The sequence below is a fragment of the Mastigoproctus giganteus genome, chromosome 12 (assembly GCF_048544385.1).
Source record: "Mastigoproctus giganteus isolate SK-2022 chromosome 12, ASM4854438v1, whole genome shotgun sequence".
Classification (NCBI taxonomy): Eukaryota; Metazoa; Arthropoda; class Arachnida; order Uropygi; family Thelyphonidae; genus Mastigoproctus; species Mastigoproctus giganteus.
Window position 1 is genome coordinate 164,617,830 of NC_143586.1, and position 19,674 is coordinate 164,637,503.

The 19,674-nt window shown below is 37.7% G+C and overlaps 1 protein-coding gene across 2 annotated transcripts in view; it reads right to left on the reverse strand.

Annotated features, from left to right (window-relative positions):
• Positions 1 to 18,998, reverse strand: part of Ctns (lysosomal cystine transporter cystinosin) — a 144,726-nt gene extending 125,728 nt beyond the window's left edge. The window contains exon 1 of one of the 2 annotated variants that reach the window (XM_090386957.1): positions 18,583 to 18,998. In XM_090386957.1, coding sequence (XP_090243083.1) covers positions 18,583 to 18,697 — 115 coding nt within the window. In that variant the 5' untranslated portion in view covers positions 18,698 to 18,998. The remainder of the gene's footprint in view (positions 1 to 18,582) is intronic. The other variant, XM_090386958.1, reaches the window with a different exon arrangement.
• Positions 18,999 to 19,674: the final 676 nt, after the last annotated feature.

Genomic DNA, 19,674 nt, shown 5'->3' on the forward strand with positions numbered 1-19,674 from the left:
TAAAAAAAAAACATCCATTCCCCCTAAAAGTTTGTCCAGTTTCTCCTCAAATTTATTTAAGCTATCAATTTCCACAACGATAGATGTAAGTTTGTTCCAGAAATCAACTACTTGCTGGCTAAAGGCAAATATCAACACATCTATTCTACAAATGTCTTTCCTCAATTTGAATTTATGTCCCCTCAGGTTTTTAATCTGAGCAAGAGGAAGAATTCCATCAGAATTGAGCCTGCTCAACCCATTCAAGGCTTTATACACCTCAATCAGATCACCTTGCAGGTGCCTAGTCTCCAGATGCTGCAATTTGTAGAACCCCCTCACTAATCTTGTTGACCTCTGTACTCACTCAATCAACCCTACATCCTTCCTAAAATGAGGCCTCTAGACCTCTCTGCAGTATTCAAGGCGTGGCCTGATACCATTGCCTTATACAAAGGGATAATCATCTCCTTTTCCCAACTAGAAAAATTCCTGTATATCATTGACAACACCCCATGACCTGCTCTAGCAGCCTGTTTGCACTGCTCAGAAAACTTCATACCTGACTATACAATTCCCAGGTCTCAGAATGAAAAAGACTCCCAGGTCTTTTTCATTCTCTACCACCCTAAGTGTAGTACCACAAAGTTGGTTTCTCTGGGGTTACTACTGACCATATGCAATACTTTGCATTTGTCAATGTTAAACTTCAGTTGCCACTTCTCAGCCCATCTAGATCCGGTTGCAGCAGCACACTGCTATTACTGTCATTAACAAACCTGCCAACCATTGTATCATCTGCAAACTTGGATATTAAGCTGATATAATTATCTTCAGTTTTCTAGTTACACAGAGTCAGCTGGCTGAGATGCTAAGGCTTTTGCAGTTACTAATGACCTCACATAGTTGAGCTCATTTACCTACTAGAATATCAGCAAATATCAGCAAGTATTGCACACAAATACTTGATCTCTCTAATCAACAACCCTTCAAAGTACATAGTCAATGTTAGTGGTCTTTTAGGCACTTCAGATGTTGGTGATGGAGCCTCTCTCTCTCTCTCTCTCTCTCTCTCTCTCTCTCTCTCTCTCTCATGGTTATTCTCAGCTTCACGCTGTTTGGCATTAAAAGAATGTGAAATGGGTCAATCAGCATGATTTCTACTAGTCTTTTACTTGGTAAGATCACTGTTTTAAAATTTTTTATAATATTAACCCAATGGTTGCTAGATTGTTGGAATCGTTTATTCTACATTTGATCCTACAATAATGTCCCCCATCTAAACTTTGGTTTTCCAATAAATGTAGTAACAGTAGTGGCAAAGGGCAAAAAAACAAGCTTATATAGCATCAGCCAAAAAAACCTACACAGTTCACCCATCTGTACCATCCAATAATTTGTCTAGTTCTCCCTTGAATTTATTCAACACATTCACTTCCACAAAAACAGATGGAATCCTGTTCCAGCAATTGATCACCTGCTGGTTGAAGGAAAACTTCCACATATCTATCCTGCAACCATCCTTCCTCACCTTGAATTTATGTCCCCTCATGAGTGTAGTCTCAGCAAGTCGAAGAATGCCATTAACAATCAGCTTACTCAAATTGCACTGTCTTGAGACAGTACAATTTGAAGAAATAAAGCCTTTCTAGGTGAAAGGTCCCTTTTGTTCCCTTCATCAGTCTGGTTGCCCTTCTCTGCACTCATTCCAGCAGACTGTAGTACCACACAGTTGATAAGCTACTGTAGGTGGTTGTTGTTATTTGGTTTTTAGGAGCATTAGCAACTAAGGCCATATTGCTCCGGGGATATGCGGTGGTCATTCCCTGACCTTTCCGCATCCTCCGTATTTGGTGGTCACGGGCTTGAACCCCGGTCTAATCAAGAAGCGTGTGCTACACACTGCTGCTCCTGGCTACGGAGGCACAAGCTACAGTAGGGTTACTGCTATCTGTGCACAATAACTTGCATTTGTCAATGTTAAACTTCATCTGCCATTTCTCAGCCGATTGACCCAATTTTCCCAGATCTTGTTACAGTAGCTCAACTGGATGACTGCAATTAAGCACTCTGCCAAAGCTTTGCATTATCTGCAAACACAGACATTAAGCCTGATATACCTTCATCAATATCACTGATAAATATAGAAAACAATGAGCTCAACATGAATCCCTGGGGGACACCACTAAAAACATTAATCCACGAAGAACAGTGTCCACAGTTCTTCGTGGATTAAAGAATAGTGTCCACTGATTACCACTCTCTTCTCCCACTCAACCATCCCTTTATTCATAGCAGTAACTTGCCCTTGATGCCACATTGCTCCAGTTTGTACAGCAGTCTTTTATGTGCAACATTATCAAAAGCTTTCCTGAAATCCAAGTAAGTTCAGGCCTAAATGGTTGTCAGATGAACTAATGAGACATATGGCAGAGAAGAAAATGCATGGGATACATACAAATTAATGGGTGACATGGAAGCCTATGATAGATATAAGTTGGTCTGTAACCAAGTCATAAAGGAGATTAGGCAGGCAAAGGCAGATTATGAGAAATCCTTGGCAAAGGATGCAAAGAAAAACAGAAAAGAGTTCTTTACCTATTTAAACTCAAGAAGGAAAGGGATGAATCAGATTGGTCCACTGGATGTTGATGGTTCAACAGTTGAGGATCCTGCTCAGGTGGCTAACAATTTAAACAAGTATTTTGCATCTACATTCACACATGAGGAGTTATTCAGGAAGGGGAATGTCGTAGGTGAAGTAAACATTGGCAGTGAGCTAGATGATTTTCTAATAACTGAGAGGAAAGTGGAGGAGAAATTGATGAGGATAAACATAAAAAAGGCACCCTGGGTGGATGGGATCTATCCAGTTATAGAGGCGGCAAAGGAAGTAAGCAAACCCCTATCCATAATTATGAGAGCTTCTTTGGACTCAGGGGAGGTACCCATAGACTGGAGATGTGCAAATGTAACCCCAATTCACAAAGGAGGATCAAAGGTTGACACAAGTAATTATAGACCTGTTAGTTTAACTTCGGTTCCAAGAAAATTAATGGAGGCACTGGTTAAAGAAGCACTGCAGGATCATCTAGACAAGAATTCAGTTATAGCTCAGACGCAGCATGGTTTTGTTAAGGGCAGGTCTTGTCTGACCAATTTGATTGGATACTATGATGTAGTCACAAAAGAACTGGATGCAGGGAATAACTTTGATATTATATATTTGAATCTTAGAAAGGCTTTTAATACTGTTGTGCATGGAAGACTGCTGCACAAATTGGAGCAGTGTGGCATTGGAGACAAATTGCTGCTATGGATAAAGGGATAGTTGAGTGGCAGAAGACAGAGAGTGGTAATCAATGGACACTGCTCAACGTGGACTAATGTTATTAGTGGAGTTGCTCAGGGTTCAGTGTTGGGTCCATTGTTGTTTTCTGTATTTATAAATGATATTGATGATGGTATATCAAGCTTAAAGTCCAAGTTTGCAGACGATACAAAGGTTGGCAGGGTTGTTAAGGACACTACTGATGCTATGCTGTTGCAACAGGATCTGGAAAGGTTGAGCAGATGGGCTGAGAGGTGGTAAATGAAGTTTAACATTGACAAATGTAAAGTATTGCATATGGGAAACAGTAACCCCAGATCAACGTATCAACTCTGTAGTACTACGCTGACAGTGGTACAGAATGAAAAGGACCTGGGGGTAATTGTGCAGGCAGACATGAAGTTCTCTGAGCAGTGCAGACGAGCTGCAAGAGTAGCTCATGGTGTCTTGTCAATGATATACAGGAATTTTTCCAGCAGGGATAGGGATGTGATTATTCCCTTGTATAAGGCATTGGTCAGGTCACACCTTGAGTACTGTATACAGGTCTGGAGGCCTCATTTCAAGAAGGATGTAGAGCTGCTGGAAGAGTACAGAGAAGGACAACAAGATTAGTGAATGGAACAAAGGGTTGCTCTTACGAAGAAAGGCTTAAGTTTTGCAAATTACAGAGTCTGGAGACTAGGCATCGGCAAGGTGATCTGATAGAGATGTATAAGGCTTTGAATGGCTTGAGCATGCTCAATGCCGATGGGATTCTTCCTCTTGCTCAGAATAATCACCTAGAGGTGATTATTCTGAGGGCATAAATTCAAATTGAGGTAGGACGGATGTTGGATAGATGTGCAGAAATTTGCCTTTAGCCAGCGGGCAGTTGTTTTGTGGAATAGACTTCCATCACTTGTTGTTGAAGTTGATAGCCTAAACAAATTTAAGGCTCAGCTGGACATGTATTTCGAACGAACGGAGGGGTGAAATGGGAGTAGTGGTTGTGTTTTTTTTTTTTTTTTTTGGCTGATGCTGAATAAGCTTGCTTTCTTGCATCATATGCCTCTACTAATGCTAAATGCTACTGCTAAATTATGTCAAAATTATTTTTTTTTCATCCAGTTCCTTGGTCCCTGCATCACAGTAACCTATCAGATTGATTAGACAAAACTGCCCTTTAACAAATCCATGCTCTGATTGCAGAATAATTTCATGTATGTCCAGATGATCAAACATTATTTCTTTAAAAGTGATTCCATTATTTTCCCTGGAACAGATATTAAGCTAATAGGTCTGTAATTACTCACTCATGTCACCTTTTGATCCCTCTTTATGAATTAGGGATACATTCTCATGTCTCCAGTAGATAGGGACCTCCCCCAAATCCAAGGATTTGGGTAAGGTCCCTATTAGAGTTTGATAGGCTTCTGGCATCCCTTTCCCTAAAGAATTCCTCATGTATAGTAGTAGAAGTAGTAGTGGCATGTGATGCAAGAAAGCAAATGTATGAGCTTATGCAGCATCAGCCAAAAAAAAAAAAAAAAACACACCATTCCCTCCAAATGCCTGTCCAGTTCCTCCTTAAATTTATTCAACCTATCAACTTCCACAATGACAGATGGAAGTTTGTTCCAGCAATTAACCACCCGCTGGCTAAAGGCAAATTTCCGCACGCCCAATCTACATCTGTCTTTTCTTAATTTGAATTTATGCCCCCTTAGGTTCGTAATCTGAACAAGTGGAAGGATCCCATCAGAATTCAGCGTGCTGAACCCATTCAAGGCCTTATACACCTCAATCAGATCACCGCACAGGTGCCTAGTCTCCAGCCACTGCAATTTGCAGAACTTAAGCCTCTCTTGATAAGAGGATCCCTTCATTCCCCTCACCAATCTTGTTGCCCTTCTCTGTACACGCTCAAGTAAATCTACATCCTTCCTAAAATGAGGCCTCCAGACCTGTACGCAGTACTCAAGGCGTGGCCTGACCATTGCCTTATACAGAGGGATAATCACCTCCTTTTCCCTGCTAGCAAAATTCATATATATCATTGACAAAACCCCATGACCTGCCCTGGCAGCCTGTCTGCATTGCTCAGTAAACTTCATATCTGCCTGCACAATTACACCCAGGCCTTTTTCATTTTCTACCACCTTAAGTGTAATACCACACAGTTGGTACGTTTCTCTGAGGTTACTTCTACCCATATGCAGTACTTTGCATTTGTCAAGGTTAAACTTCAGTTGCCACTTCTTAGCCCATCTGCCCAAATTATCTAGAGCCTGTTGCAGTAGCACACTGCCATTACTGTCATTAACAACCCTGCCAACCTTTGTATCATCTGCAAACTTCGACATTAAGCCTGATATACCTTCATCAATATCATTGATAAATATACAAAAAAACAGTGGACCCAATACCGAACCCTGTGGGACTCCACTAATAACATTAGTCCAAGAAGAGCAGCACTCATTGTTTACTACCCTCTGTCTTCTCCCACTTAACCATCCTTTTATCCATTGTAGCAACTTACCCTTAATACCATTCTGCTCCAATTTGTACAATAGTCTTCCATGCGCAACAGTGTCAAAAGCTTTCCTGAAATCCAAATATATGATATCAAAATTATTTTTTGCATCCAGTTCCTTTGTAACCACATCATAATATCCTATCAAATTTGTCAGACAAGACTTTCCCTTAACAAACCCATGCTGTGTCTGAATTATTGCTGCAGTCTTGTCTAGATGATCCTGCAATGCATCTTTAACCAGCAACTCTATTATTTTACCCGGAACAGAAGTTAAACTAACTGGTCTGTAATTACTCGTGTCACCCTTCGATCCCCCTTTGTGAATTGGAGATACATTTGCACATCTCCAGTCCAAGGATGCTCTCATAATTATGGCTAACGGTTTGCTTAGTTGCTTTGCCGCCTCCTTTAATATAACTGGATAGATCCCATCCACCCCAGGTGCTTTTCTTACGTTTAACTTCAACAATTTCTCTTCCACTTTGCTCTCAGTTATTACAAAATCATTAAGTATCCTGCTACAATTTGATAACCTTCTGCCATTTTCAAACCTTAATAATTCCTCACGTGTGAATGTTGATGCAAAATACTCATTCAGTTTGTTTGCTATCTGAGCAGGATCATCAACAGTCGAACCATCGATGTCAAGTGGACCAATCAGATTCATCCCCTTCCTTTTAGAGTTTATATAAGTAAAGAAATCTTTACTGTTTTTCTTAGCATCTTTTGCCAAGGATTTCTCATAATCTGCCTTCTATATCTATTCAAGTTGTCCACAACCTGAGCAAGGTCGTCAACAGTTAACCCATAGGCATCAAGAGGCCTAATGTGATTCAACCCTTTTCTTCTACTGTTAATATAAGCATAGAAGGCTTTGTTGTTTTTCTTTGCCAGAGACTTATCATAATCTGTCTTAGCTGCCTAACCTCCTTTGTGATTTGATTACAGACTAATGTCTACCATAAGATTCTGTATCACGTGGTAATTTATATTTATTTAATGCACTTTTCTTCTCCCCCATGTGAATCAATAGTTCATCTCACATTCATTTAGGTCTATGCCTTGAACAGTATTTCTTCAGTGGTATGAAAAGCCTAGTAGCTTCTTTGATTACTTCCCTGAATACTTCCCATTTAGAAGTTACTGTTGGTAACATCATCGGTTGGTACAACTGCACAGAATTTAAAAACTGTCTGAGACCACTGTAGTCACCCTTATGTAAGAAAAAACCTTTCCCTTAAGCTTTGACAGTAGCTATGTCTTTAATTAAATTCTGCATTAGTACACTGTGATCGCTGATATCCAGTGGATCTTTTACCTGCAGATTCTTAATGCTTGTACTAAGGATGTTCAAGGTAAAAATGTAGCAAATCATAACTGGCTTGTATCCAAATCTCCAGCTTCGTTTTCTATCTTCACAACAACTGCTAATCAGTCCAAATGTTATTTTGAACAGGCTAAGGGTTGAAAACATCATCTCATCCAAATGATAGCCATGCATCCTGGTCTCTTGTGAACACTTTGCCAGAACTTCTGTTCATCAGTACTCCCAAATCTGTATCTAACTCTAATATCAATGATCTTGGTACACTTCCAGTCACCAAATACACCCCACTTAATGACTCTTGTGGTCTTAAAACAGGAGGATTAGAATTCTAACAATCTTGATGCCAAAAAAAGCACCCAGTTCTGATGGCATTTCCCCAATTGTTTTTGAAACTAAGGTTTCAAAAACAATTGGGGAAATTAGCTTGCTCCTGTTCTGTGTTGCCTTTTTAGACTTTCCTATTCCACTGCTGTTTTTATTTCTGCTTGTAAATTTGCTAATATCTAACCAGTTCATAAAAAGGGTTACAAATCCCTGCCTCCCAATTATTGCCCCATTACAGTTATCTCTATTTCCAAAGTAATGAAGAAATCCATCAACCGCTAATTCTTAAACTACCTTGAAATCATGCATCTGATCCACCACTGATGATATACTGCATACATTGCTCATCTTTAGACAAATTCAATGGAAAAATTTTGGCAACACTCCAATTGTTGCCCTTGTTGACATTTCTCTCTAAACACTCACTGCAGATGGCACCCCTCTGTCTTCTAACTTCCCCACTATTTATTTCTCTCTCCAACTCTTTTTCTCTTGTATATTACTGACTTTCACTGACTGGAAATCCGATCCACAGTTTTGATGACAGCACATTATATTCCACCTTTCAGTTTGAGAAAAATCTTGTACTGCACAAACAGCTTCAAATTCTTGACTATCCACTACCAATTCCTTAAATGCTGATGTCTGGGTAATTCTCCTATGATTCCAAAAAAAAAAAAAAAAAAACCTCGTTTAATTTCAATCTTCTAATATCAGCTCAGTCTTACTTCTCACAAAAAAAAGATTGTTATGCTCATCTTCAATAACGCTCAGATTTCTAGACAAGATCACATAACTCTATTAGAGATTACTCCGATTTCTAATCCCTAGGAATTAGCATATCACAAATGCTATCTCCTCTACATCCAAAAAACTGGGTTTTCTTTCTCATTCTCTCAGTGTTACTTTTCTTCTAAAGAACTACTCACTTAAAAGCCTGAAATCTGAACCCCTTGCATGGAATACTGTTTTCACATTTGGGGTAGTCCCCAAAATTTCTCTTTCGAGCTTCTTGGCTACATTCAAATGAGGACAGCGAGGTAATAATGACCATCTCTTACAAAGTCCTGCCACTCTCTGTCTCATAGGTGTTCAGTTCTTGCTGCATGCCTTTACTGCTGATACTTCCATGGGCACTGTCCTTCTGAATTGGCATCTGTAATTTCCCCACTCTCTTCCAAAACTGTCCAAACACATGCTGCAATCCACATCCATTCACTGTCCAATTCCAAAACATTTTTGTGCTTGGAGTTTTCATTAAAAAAATATATATATATTCGCTAGTGAAATAGATTTTTTTTTTTTTTTTTTTGTTCTGAACCTATCCAAATATCTATTTTGTTGGGTTCGGCATTGGTAAGGAAATCTGTCAAATTCATTTCTAATTTATCTTCTCCATTATCTGCTCAATTGCCACTTCGCTATGATTTTAACATATAAAATCATTCACTGAAGTTGTAAAGTTCACCGAATTTGATCCTGTAATTATTGAGTAATGGACAGAAATTCTATAATATAATTTCTGTCCATTACTCAAAAGTTCAAATTTTTCTAAAAAAAAACTATCTTTATTCATCGTGGTTTTGTTCACTGAAGTCATGCAATAAAGCACCTAACTGATTGAAGAATCATGATAGTGTCCAGTGAGGAACCATCAAAAAAGCAGTTTGTCAACAAAGTCAGAGAACAAAGTACTGCATATGAGTAGTATTAACATCAGAGAAATGTACCAACTGTGTGGTACTGCACTCAGGGTAGTGGAGAATGAAAGAGACCTGGGGGTAATTGTGCAGTCAGATATGAATTTTTCTGAGCAGTGCAGACAGGTTGCCAGAGCAGCTCATGGGGTCTTGTCAATGATATACAGGAATTTTGCTATCAGGGATACGGAGGTGATTATCCATTTGTATAAGGCAATGGTCAGGCTACACCTTGAATACGGCATATAGGTCTAAGAGGCCTCGTTTTAGGAATGATGCAAAGTTGCTAGAACAAGTACAGAGAAGGAAATTTTTTTTTTTTTTTTTGTAGTTGTTGGCGCATAGGCTTCTGTGGCCATAATGCACCTCTCAAGGTTTTTGCAGTACTTTGATCCAAGTCCGAGGCGGGAATTGAACCCGCGACCTTTGGGTTGCCAGGCAGGCACTTTAACCACCCGGCTAGCCCGGTCGGCCACAGAGAAGGGCAACAAGGTGATTTGATTGAGGTGTATAAGGCCTTGAATGGTTTGAGCAGGCTCAATGCTGATAGGATTCTTCCTCTTGCTCAGATTATGAACCTGAGGGGGCATAAACTCAAACTGAGGAAGGACAATTGTAGAATAGATTTGTGGGCAGAAATTTGCCTTTAGCCAGCAGGTAGTTGGTTTGTTGGACTGCTTGCCACCTTGCTAAATAAGGAAGGGCAAGTTTATTTTAAATTATAATTCACAATTTGTTCTACAATGTTGTATTTTGGTGTCAATAACAATGCCATTCAAATGAGCAGGAATTTTGTGATCAATATTCATGTGGCAGGCAGGCAGGCCACAAGGGCAGTAAAATTAACATTCATAAAAAATAAATTTTTGTCAATAAAAGGGGGCCTTTTTAATACAGGCATACATTTTCCTAGGAACAGTAATATAGGAGAGTGATCTTATTATACTTCGTAAACAGTAGTGTTTTTCGTTTGTTAATATGTTTTAAAACATTCAAAGTTTGTTTTAAAATGTTTTTAAAACATTCAAAATTAAAACATTGTGTAGTTAAAACCTTAATGTCTGCATCAAAGCTAACTTGAATCTTGCATTTTCTGTAATTGCAAGATTCAAGATGAGAGACATGCATTTCAAGAGACAGAGAAATGAGAAGAGGAATAATTTCTGTATAAAAACAATATTGTATTTGATTTGCAAAAACACAGTGAATGTTTAAGTTTAAATAAGGTGACATTATGGTTTGTTTGTTTGTTATTTGGTTTTTAGGAGCATTAGCAACTAAGGCCATACTGCTCTGAGGATATGCGGTGGTCATTCCCTGACCTTTCTGCATCCTCCATATTTGGTGGTCACGGGCTCGAACCCCGGTCTAATCAAGAAGCGTGTGCTATGCACTGCTGCTCCTGCCCACCTGGCTACGGAGGCGCCTATGACATCATGGAACCAGTAAGGAATGGTAAGATTTGTTTATGAGTAAGCATAAAGATGATAAACTGTGAAGTTAAGGCATTCCATAAAAACAAAACATATTTTATTACATAAATAATTCAACTGAATCAGCAGTAAGAGTCAGTTATGTTTTAACAATTTAATTGAAACTCATTCAAAACTTTTCACAGATGGCCAATTTTATTCAAAAATGTTTGATTAATATAGCTGAACTGATGTACCCAGAAATAGACAATATTTTCAAAAACATAAACATCATTATAAATGGAACAGTTGAAAATATCAATTACATAGATAATGATTAAGAGGCTAATTATGTGTTAATAGTAGTAAATATTTTATAGCTTACTCCATAGCTATACAAGAGCACCAATACTAAAGATAACAGAGATAGCAGTATCTAATCATGGTTGCACCATGAATTTTGTAATAATAGAGAAATTCTGGAGCTAATTTTAATTAATGAGGCTACAACTGGAGAAGTAATTTTCAAAAAGCTAAATAACATACTGAAAAGATTATGAACTTCCACTGCACAACCTTGTGTATAATCAACAGAATGCCTGCAATGACTGTTTCTGAAAAAGATGTTGTAGGGAAAATAAATGGAAAAACTTTGAAGTAAAATGAACACATTCAATGCATAAATCACCACGAGGTGTTGTGTGGAAAAATAATCTGACCATGTTTTAAAATGAGTTGTATCAATTGTGAACTTTAATTATGCTTAAGGATTGAACTCTCACTAGTTTTCTTCTTTTCTTACTTATATGGTAAGCAAGTATGTGGATTTGCCATACTATACTGAAATTTGCTGACTTTCACATTAACAAAGTTTGAAAAATAGAGAAGTGAAATTATTATATTTTTGGAGATGAAAGGGCAGCTTCCAAAGTAAAAAAGGTATTCAATGGAAGTAAGATGAAACATGAATTAAACCTTCAAGGTAAAAACAAAATCATCAATGTAGTACATTCTATCATACATCAATATACAGTATGACAGAATAATAGTCTCAAACAAAAGATGAATAAAAGTCTCAAACACAGGATGTGGTCTGATGGTCAGGCCACATCTTGAGTACTGTTTACAGATCTGGAGACCTCATTTTAGAAAGGATATACGAGTAGAGCTGCTAGAATAAGTACAGAGAAGGGCAATGAAACTGGTGAGGGAAACAAAGGGGTACTTTGCAGACAGATGTGCGGAAGTTGGCGGATGGTTGCAGACTTCAGCCAACAGTGGCCGATTGGTGGAACAAGCTTCCATCTTTTTTTTTTTTTTTTTTTTTATGAGAACCCCAAACACGAGAGGTATTATAACCTATAGTACTTAGTACCGTGCTTGGGTTGGAGGTTGAGAAGACGAAAGAAGATATTTGTTGATATTGGACTTGAACTTCTGTAGATTGTAATTTTCAGGAAATACGTATGAAGGAAGGTTGTTCCAGAAAACGGCAGTTGAATGAATAAATGAGGAAGATGAAAAGTTGGTTCTGTGGGTTTGAAGTTGGACAGTAAATGGATGTTGGCTTGAGGCGGCACGTGTTCGGACTGTTTTGAAAGAGAGAGCAGGAATTACAGAAGCCAATTCAGAAGAACAGTGCCCATGGAAGTATCTGTAGAAGAGGCATGCAGCAGAAACAGTGCGTCTATGAGAAAGCGAGTGGAGAGACTCTGTTAGAGATGAATCATTAATTAACCTAACTGCCTCTTCTGAATGGAATCAAGAAGCCTGAGAGAGGTTTTGGGGGCACCACCCCGGATGTGGGAACAATATTCCATGGCAGGGCGGATTTGCGATTTATACAGAGTGAGCAGCTGTTTGGGAGAAAAGTAACGCCGAGAGTGAAAGAGAAAACCAAGTTTTTTAGATGCAGAGGAAGCAATATTTGTAATGTGCTTGTGCCAAGAGAGATTAGAAGTCAGGGTAATCCCCAAGAGAGATATATCATTTTGCCTAGAAATCGGAGTGTCACTAAAGATAAGCATAGGAGCAGAAGAATCCTTTTTGCGAGATATAAGACAAGATTGAGTTTTAGAAGGGTTGAAATCAACTAAGTTGTCTTTGCCCCACTGGAGAATTACCTGAAGATCGGCATTTAAGGAATTGGCAGCAGATTTTCGAGAACTTGAAGCTGATTGAGCTGGACAAGGTTCCTCAAAATGGAAAGTTGAATGCAATGTGCTATCATCGGCAAAACTATGGATAGGATTTCCAGTCAATGGAAGAAGGTCATTGATATACAAGAGGAAAAGAGTGGGGGAAAGAACTGAACCTTGGGGGACACCGGCATTAGTGGAGAAGTTAGAAGACAGAGAGCCATCTACCATCACCCTCAGTGAGCGATCAGAGAGAAAACTGGATAACCAATTACTAAAAACAGTTGGCAAACCATAAGATGGAAGCTTGTTTAGAAGACCTTTATCTGTTGTAGAAGTGGATAGTTTGAATAAATTCAAAGAAGCACTAGACAAAGCTTGTTTAGAAGACCTTTATCTGTTGTAGAAGTGGATAGTTTGAATAAATTCAAGGAAGCACTAGACAAACTATAGCACTAAATAAACTATTCTAGTTTTATAGGCAAAATGGGAAGTTTTTTTTTTTTTCTTAGCTGATGCTGTATATGCTTGCTTTCTTGCATCATTTGCCACTATTAATACTAATACTAAATTTGAATTAAACCTCCAAGGAAAAAACAAAAACATCAATGTATTATATTCTACCATACATAAATATATATGATAGAATAAAAAGAGTCTCAAACAAATCTAGAGGGTCCGGGAAATTCAATTGAAAAATAACAACTTGGTTCAGTTTGAAATTTGCAAATTATTAAGTCTGTATGAGATGTACCTGTACCTAGAGTTCATTTGTTACTCAAATAATATTGAATTGTTGAGAAATTAATATAAAATTAGATTTCAGACGCTGCAAAAAGACATTTTCCAAGTTCAATGCACCATCGTATATTGATATCAAACAAGTTAGTTATGTATGAAGGGCTTTACATTTAAGGTACATTTTTTTTTCTTAAATTAAATGATGTACTACATACAAGGGGGTCAGGAGGCCTCATTTTCGGAAGGGTATAGAGCTGTTGGAATGAGTGCTGAGGTTGCCAGTACAGATCGTGTACTGGTTTTGTCAGTACGGTTTTGTCAGTGATATACTGGAACTTTGCTAGCAGGGATAAGGAAGTAACTATCCCATTACACAAGGCAATGGTCAGGCCACATCGTCATTAATGTATAGAGATCTGGAGGCCTAATTTCATGAAGGATGTAGCTCTGCTAGAATGAGTGCAGAGAAGGGCAACAAGATTGGTGAGGGAAACAATGGGATGCTCTTACCAAGAAAGGCTTTAGTTCTGCAAATTGCAGCGTCTGGAGATTAGACACCTGCAAGGTGATCTGGCTGAGATGTTTAAGGCTTTGAATGGATTGAGCAAGCTCAATGCTGTTGAATTCTTCCTATATGATATCAAATTCTAAGTGAGGAAAGATGGATGCAGAACTGATGTGCAAAGCCAGTGAGTAGTTGATTTCTGGAACAAATTCCCATCTGTTGTTGTGGAAGTTGATAGCTTAAATAAATTCACGGAAGAACTAGAAGTAGACAAACTATTGGAGGGACTGGATAGGTGAAATGAGGTGGTTTTTTTTTTTTTTTTTTGTCTGGCTGATGCTGTATAAGCACACATTCTTGCATCGTTTGCCACTACTAACACTAATGCTCATGTGGTATCAAAATTACTTTTTGCATCCAGTCAGATTGGTCAGAATATGGTCATCCCTTAACAAATTCATGTTGTAGATTGCATTCCTGTCCAGATGGTCCTACATTATTTCTTTTTTATAACCAGTGACTCCATTATTTTTCCTGGAACAGATTTAAGCTAACAGGTCTGTAATTACTGATGTCACCTTTTAGTACTAATATTAGAAGTTTCAAATGATGCAGGAAAGCAAGCTTATAATACAGCATCAACAAAAAAAAAAAAAAAAAAAACCACTTCCTATTTCACCTATCCATTTCCTCCAATAGATCTGTCTAGTTCTTTCTTGAATTTATTTATGCTATCCACTTCTGCAACAACAGATGGAAGTTTGTTTCAGCAATCAACCATCTGCTGATGAGATTCTCTCACTTTCTCAGACTATGCAAATGAGGGGGCATAAATTCAAACTGAGGAAGGAAGGATGGTTGCAGAATAGATGTGCATAAATTTTCTTTTGAGCTTGCTCAATCAATTCAAAGTCTTAAAAACTTAATCATATCACCTTGCAGGTGCCTAGTCTCCAGATGTTGCAATTTGCAAAACTGATGCCTTTCTTGGTAAGAATACCCCCTTCTTGGTACTAGTTCAGGCAGCTCTGCATTATTCATAAAATGAAGCCTCCATATCTGTATGCAGTACTCAAGATGTGGCCTGACCATTGCCTCTTACAATAGAATAATAACCTCCTTAACCCTTATAGCAAAATTCCTGTATATCACTGACAAAACTTGTATAAGGAAATGGTCAGGCCACACCTTGAGCACTGTATACAGGTCTGGAGGCCTCATTTTAGGAAGGATGTAGAGCTGCTGGAACGAGTACAGAGAAGGGCAACAAGATTAGTGAATGGAACACAGGGTTGCTCTTACGAAGAAAGGCTAGAGATTTGAAAATTACAGTGTCTGGTGACTAGGCACCTGCGAGGCAATCTGATTGAGGTCTATAAGACCTTGAATGGTTTGAGCAAGTTCAATGCTGATGGGATTCTGCCTCTCGCCAAAATTAATCGCCTGAGAGGATATAAATTCAAATTGAGGAAAGACAGTTGTAGAATAGAGGTGCGGAAGTTTGACTTTGGTCAGTGTGTGGTTGATTGCTGGAACAAACTTCCATCTGTCATTGTAGAAGTTGACAGCTTAAATAAATTCAAGGCAGAACTAGACAAACAACTGGAGCGGATGGATGAGTGAAATGGGAAGTTTTTTTTTTTTTTTTTTTGGTTGATGCTGTATAAGCTTGCTTTCTTTTCTTGCATCATATGCCTCTACTAACACTAATGCTAAAACCCCATGAGCTGACCTGAGAGCCATTCTCAGAGTACTTCCACTACCCTGAGTGTAGTACTTCACAGTAATAATATTATTCTGGGGTTACATCTACCCATATGCAGTACTTTGAATTTGTCAATGTAAATTTCATTTGCTATTTCTCAGCTCATCTGCACAACTTTTCTACATCCTGTTGCAGTAGCATAGCATCAGATTGATAGATTGCCATTAACCACCTGCCAACCTTTGTATCATTATCATTTGCAAACTTGGACAGTAAGTGAGATTTGCCTTCATCAATATCATTAAGATACTGAAGTAGGCATATCAAGCTTATTGTCTAAGTTTGCAGATGATACAAAATTTAGCAGGGTTCTTTAATGAGAGGAATCAAGGCATACTACTACAACAAAACTTAGAAATATTGAGTAGATGACCTGAGAAGTGGCAACCGAGGCTTAATATGATAAAAGCAGGGTACTGCATATAAGTAGCAATATTCTCAATATTGGCGATATGCCAATTAAGCAGTAGCATACTCAAGGTGAAGAACAAAAGAGATATAGGGGTAAATGTACAGTCTGACGTGAAGTTCTCTGAGCAGTGTAAATAGGCTGCTAGAACAGCTGATGGGGTTCTGTCAATGACATTGAGGAATTTTGCAAACAGGAAAAAGGTGTATAAGGCAATGCTTAGACTGCACCTTCAGTACTACATGAAGGTCTGGAAGCCTCATTTTATGAAGGACAAGGACCTGTTGAAAGAGGTGCAGAGAAGAGCAACATGAATAGATGAATGAAAATTCACTTTAAGCCAAAGAGTGACTTCTTGAAAGAATCTTCCACCTCATGTTTGGAAGTGTAATTTCAGTAAATTTAGGTAAGAATTAGAAAAATTATTAGAGAGAACAGACAGAGGTACGGTTTTTTTTTTTTTTTTTTGGCCGGTGTTGTATAAGCTGTTTTACTAAAACTAATATATTTTCAATTTGGCTGCATAACTTTCAACTTTTTTTTTTTTTTGAAGAAAACATCTTTTACATTGAAATAACTGAAAAGTGTTAAAAATAAAAAAATTCAATCCATCTCTATGTTCAAATTGATTTTTTTCGAAACTGATTTTTTTTTTCTTAATGAAATGCTGAACCTTTATTATTATAATGATAAAGAATACAATCTACCCACACAACAACTATGACTGAAAAATAAATTCATAAACACTTTCAAGAAAACAATTATAATAAAAACGGAATTTAAATAACATTTAAACTAACAGGCTTACTGTAATATCCCAATGTCTAATACTTATCATCATTAGCCATATGGTGCAAGGAAGCCTGAGGGTTTTGCTGCACCAGGCAAAAAAAAAAAAAAATTCTGAGTTACCCTGAGCGAAAGAGAGAGAGCAGAAAATCACCAAGAAAGAGAAGAATGATGATATCCAGTTCAGGACCTTGGGTGTGCCAAGCCCATACTCACCAGATGTGAGCCCCTAGGGTAAATTATAAGGCAGAAGAGGAAGAAGACAAACTTATAAAATTACAATGAAGCTAACTTAATTAAATAAATTGTGAAAAAAAGTAATGGCCCTTTATAATCCTTTTTTTTTTTTTTTTTTTTTTTTTGGAGAGTTCAAATACTGAGCTGTGCTGAAGTCAAAACTGGATCAATCTAGTAACCTGACCCAGACATGAGTGCTCAAAGCAAACACCGACCCTGAAATACATACTGGTTTGTTAATCCGACTCCCCCCCCACACACTCCTACTCTGAGATCAACAGGCAGGAATTAGAATTTAATTCATTAATTAAAGTCTTTTTGGGATGAATTCAAAAGGTAACCCCAAAACTTTGTAAAAGTTCATTTTGTCTAGCATGAAGCTTTTATTATAAAAAATAAGTTCTCAGATTTCTGACAAAATTAGTGGCTTCTCTCTCTGTGTGAGTTTCAATCCTATTTACTAAAAAATAAAAAGATGAAAAGCAAGAATTTTAATTTAATTGAATGCACAGTTTTTCATGATAAAAGTCTACTATAGGCTCACATCTGGCGAGTATGGCACACCCTGGGTCCTGAGCTGTTTTACTATGGCACATAGTAAAATGGTGATGATGGATATCATCATCCTTCTCTTCCTTGGTGATTCCTTTCTACTTTCTCTCTCAGGGAAATTTTTTTTTTTTTTTTTTTTTTTGCCTGGTGCAGCATAAGCCTCAGGCTTTCTTGCACCATATGGCTAATAATAATAATACACTCTTGCGGACCGAATTTACGCCGAGTCGAACAGTCGAAGGCTTGTAACCGTAAAGCCCTGACTTTCTTGCATATACATTTCGCTTGCTTTGACACAGTACACGCTAGCCATTACTTTTTTTTCAATTATTTGATCTTTTTAATATATTATTCTCTGTTATTTATTTACTCTCCGTGTTTTTTTTTTTTAATTTTTATTATCTGAGTGTTTTTCTTAATAGTTTTTCATATTATAACTTCTCTGTAAGGACCAGAGCCTATGTACAGATATTTCGGAAAAATTTATAAACGAAGTTCACTCTTTTTTTCTCTCTCTCACATACGCTTACCTCTGATAAATCAAGCACCACTTGGAAAATATGACTGTAGTGTTTCGAAAACAGGAAACCGAACTACATAATAATTATTAACATATTAATTCTAATAATTACGCATGCACGCAAAATGTTTGTGTGTGTGTGTGTATATATATAGACATATATTAGGTTAAATAAATCATAATCAATTATGAATTGCAGTAATACAAAGAATGACGAAATAATTACTATGAAACAATTGTCATTCACTGATTACAAATATTAGAGATGCAGTAATTACAGAAAATGGCAGTTAACTAAATAAAATAGGAAATTTATTTGCATATTTAGTACATACTTATTAAGTAATCCAGTCTTGCCAAAAATTGCAAACGGTCACACGAATCAATACAGTAATCAACACGAACCGACTTCAGAAGTCGAAAAGGACAGTATTCATTTATCAAGCTCATTTTATAGCTTCTAAAGAATTTTATTATTATATCTTTTCAGATAAGTTATCATATCTGTATAAACATCTGTATAAACATATCTAGCATGTGCAGTTTTCTGTTTAGCAGAGAAATTGGGTTAAATTTTTCTACAGAACCTCTCAGAAACAAGCAATGCCAACAAGAAAGCAAAACAAATTTCGTAATTGCTGGGTATAAAAAGTGATCTGACGTTTACCCTCTTTTTAGATTCTCGCGTCTGCGAATTATTTATGAACGAAAAATTGTTGTTCTTGCACTTTTATATGTAAACTAAATTTTTTAAAAAAATTTCCACCAGAAAAAATAATAATCTTTCCACTTATGGTATTAGCAAAGAGGCGGTCCCAGATAGTGGCTATCACAGAGTAGTAAGATCTCTGTGGTGGCTATATTCTCCCCCCCCCCGCGCCACTACGATTAACAAAGAAATTTTTTCACTGCTGCATGATTAAAGCCTAATCGTTGTCTGCAACGCTGCTGTATACCCCCCCCTACGTGGGCCCACGCAAAGGGGGGGCGGTATACAGCAGCGCTGAGTACATGTATTAGTATTGGCAACATGAAACAAGTAAAACACATGTATAGCACCAGCTCAAAGAAACCAAAAAAACATTTACCTTCACCATTCTTTCCAAAATTTATTGGACCAAACCTTCCTTAAATTTATTAAAACTATTCACCTCCACAGAACTAGGCGGAAGTTTATTCAAACAATTAATTACTCTTTGATTAAAAGCGAATTTCTTTCTTCTAGTTCTTTTTCACCTTATTCTCCTTTTGTTTGTTTCATTGGTGAGTCTGCGCGGTAGCATAGTGGTATCGTCACCGTCCTCCCCACACCGGGTGGAAAAGGCCCGGGTTCGAATCTCATCGTCGATGATGCGAGAAACTTTAATGGGCTTTTTTTCACTGGCTGAGTTAGTCGGTCTCAGGCGTAAATAGCAAGGTTTTCTCCC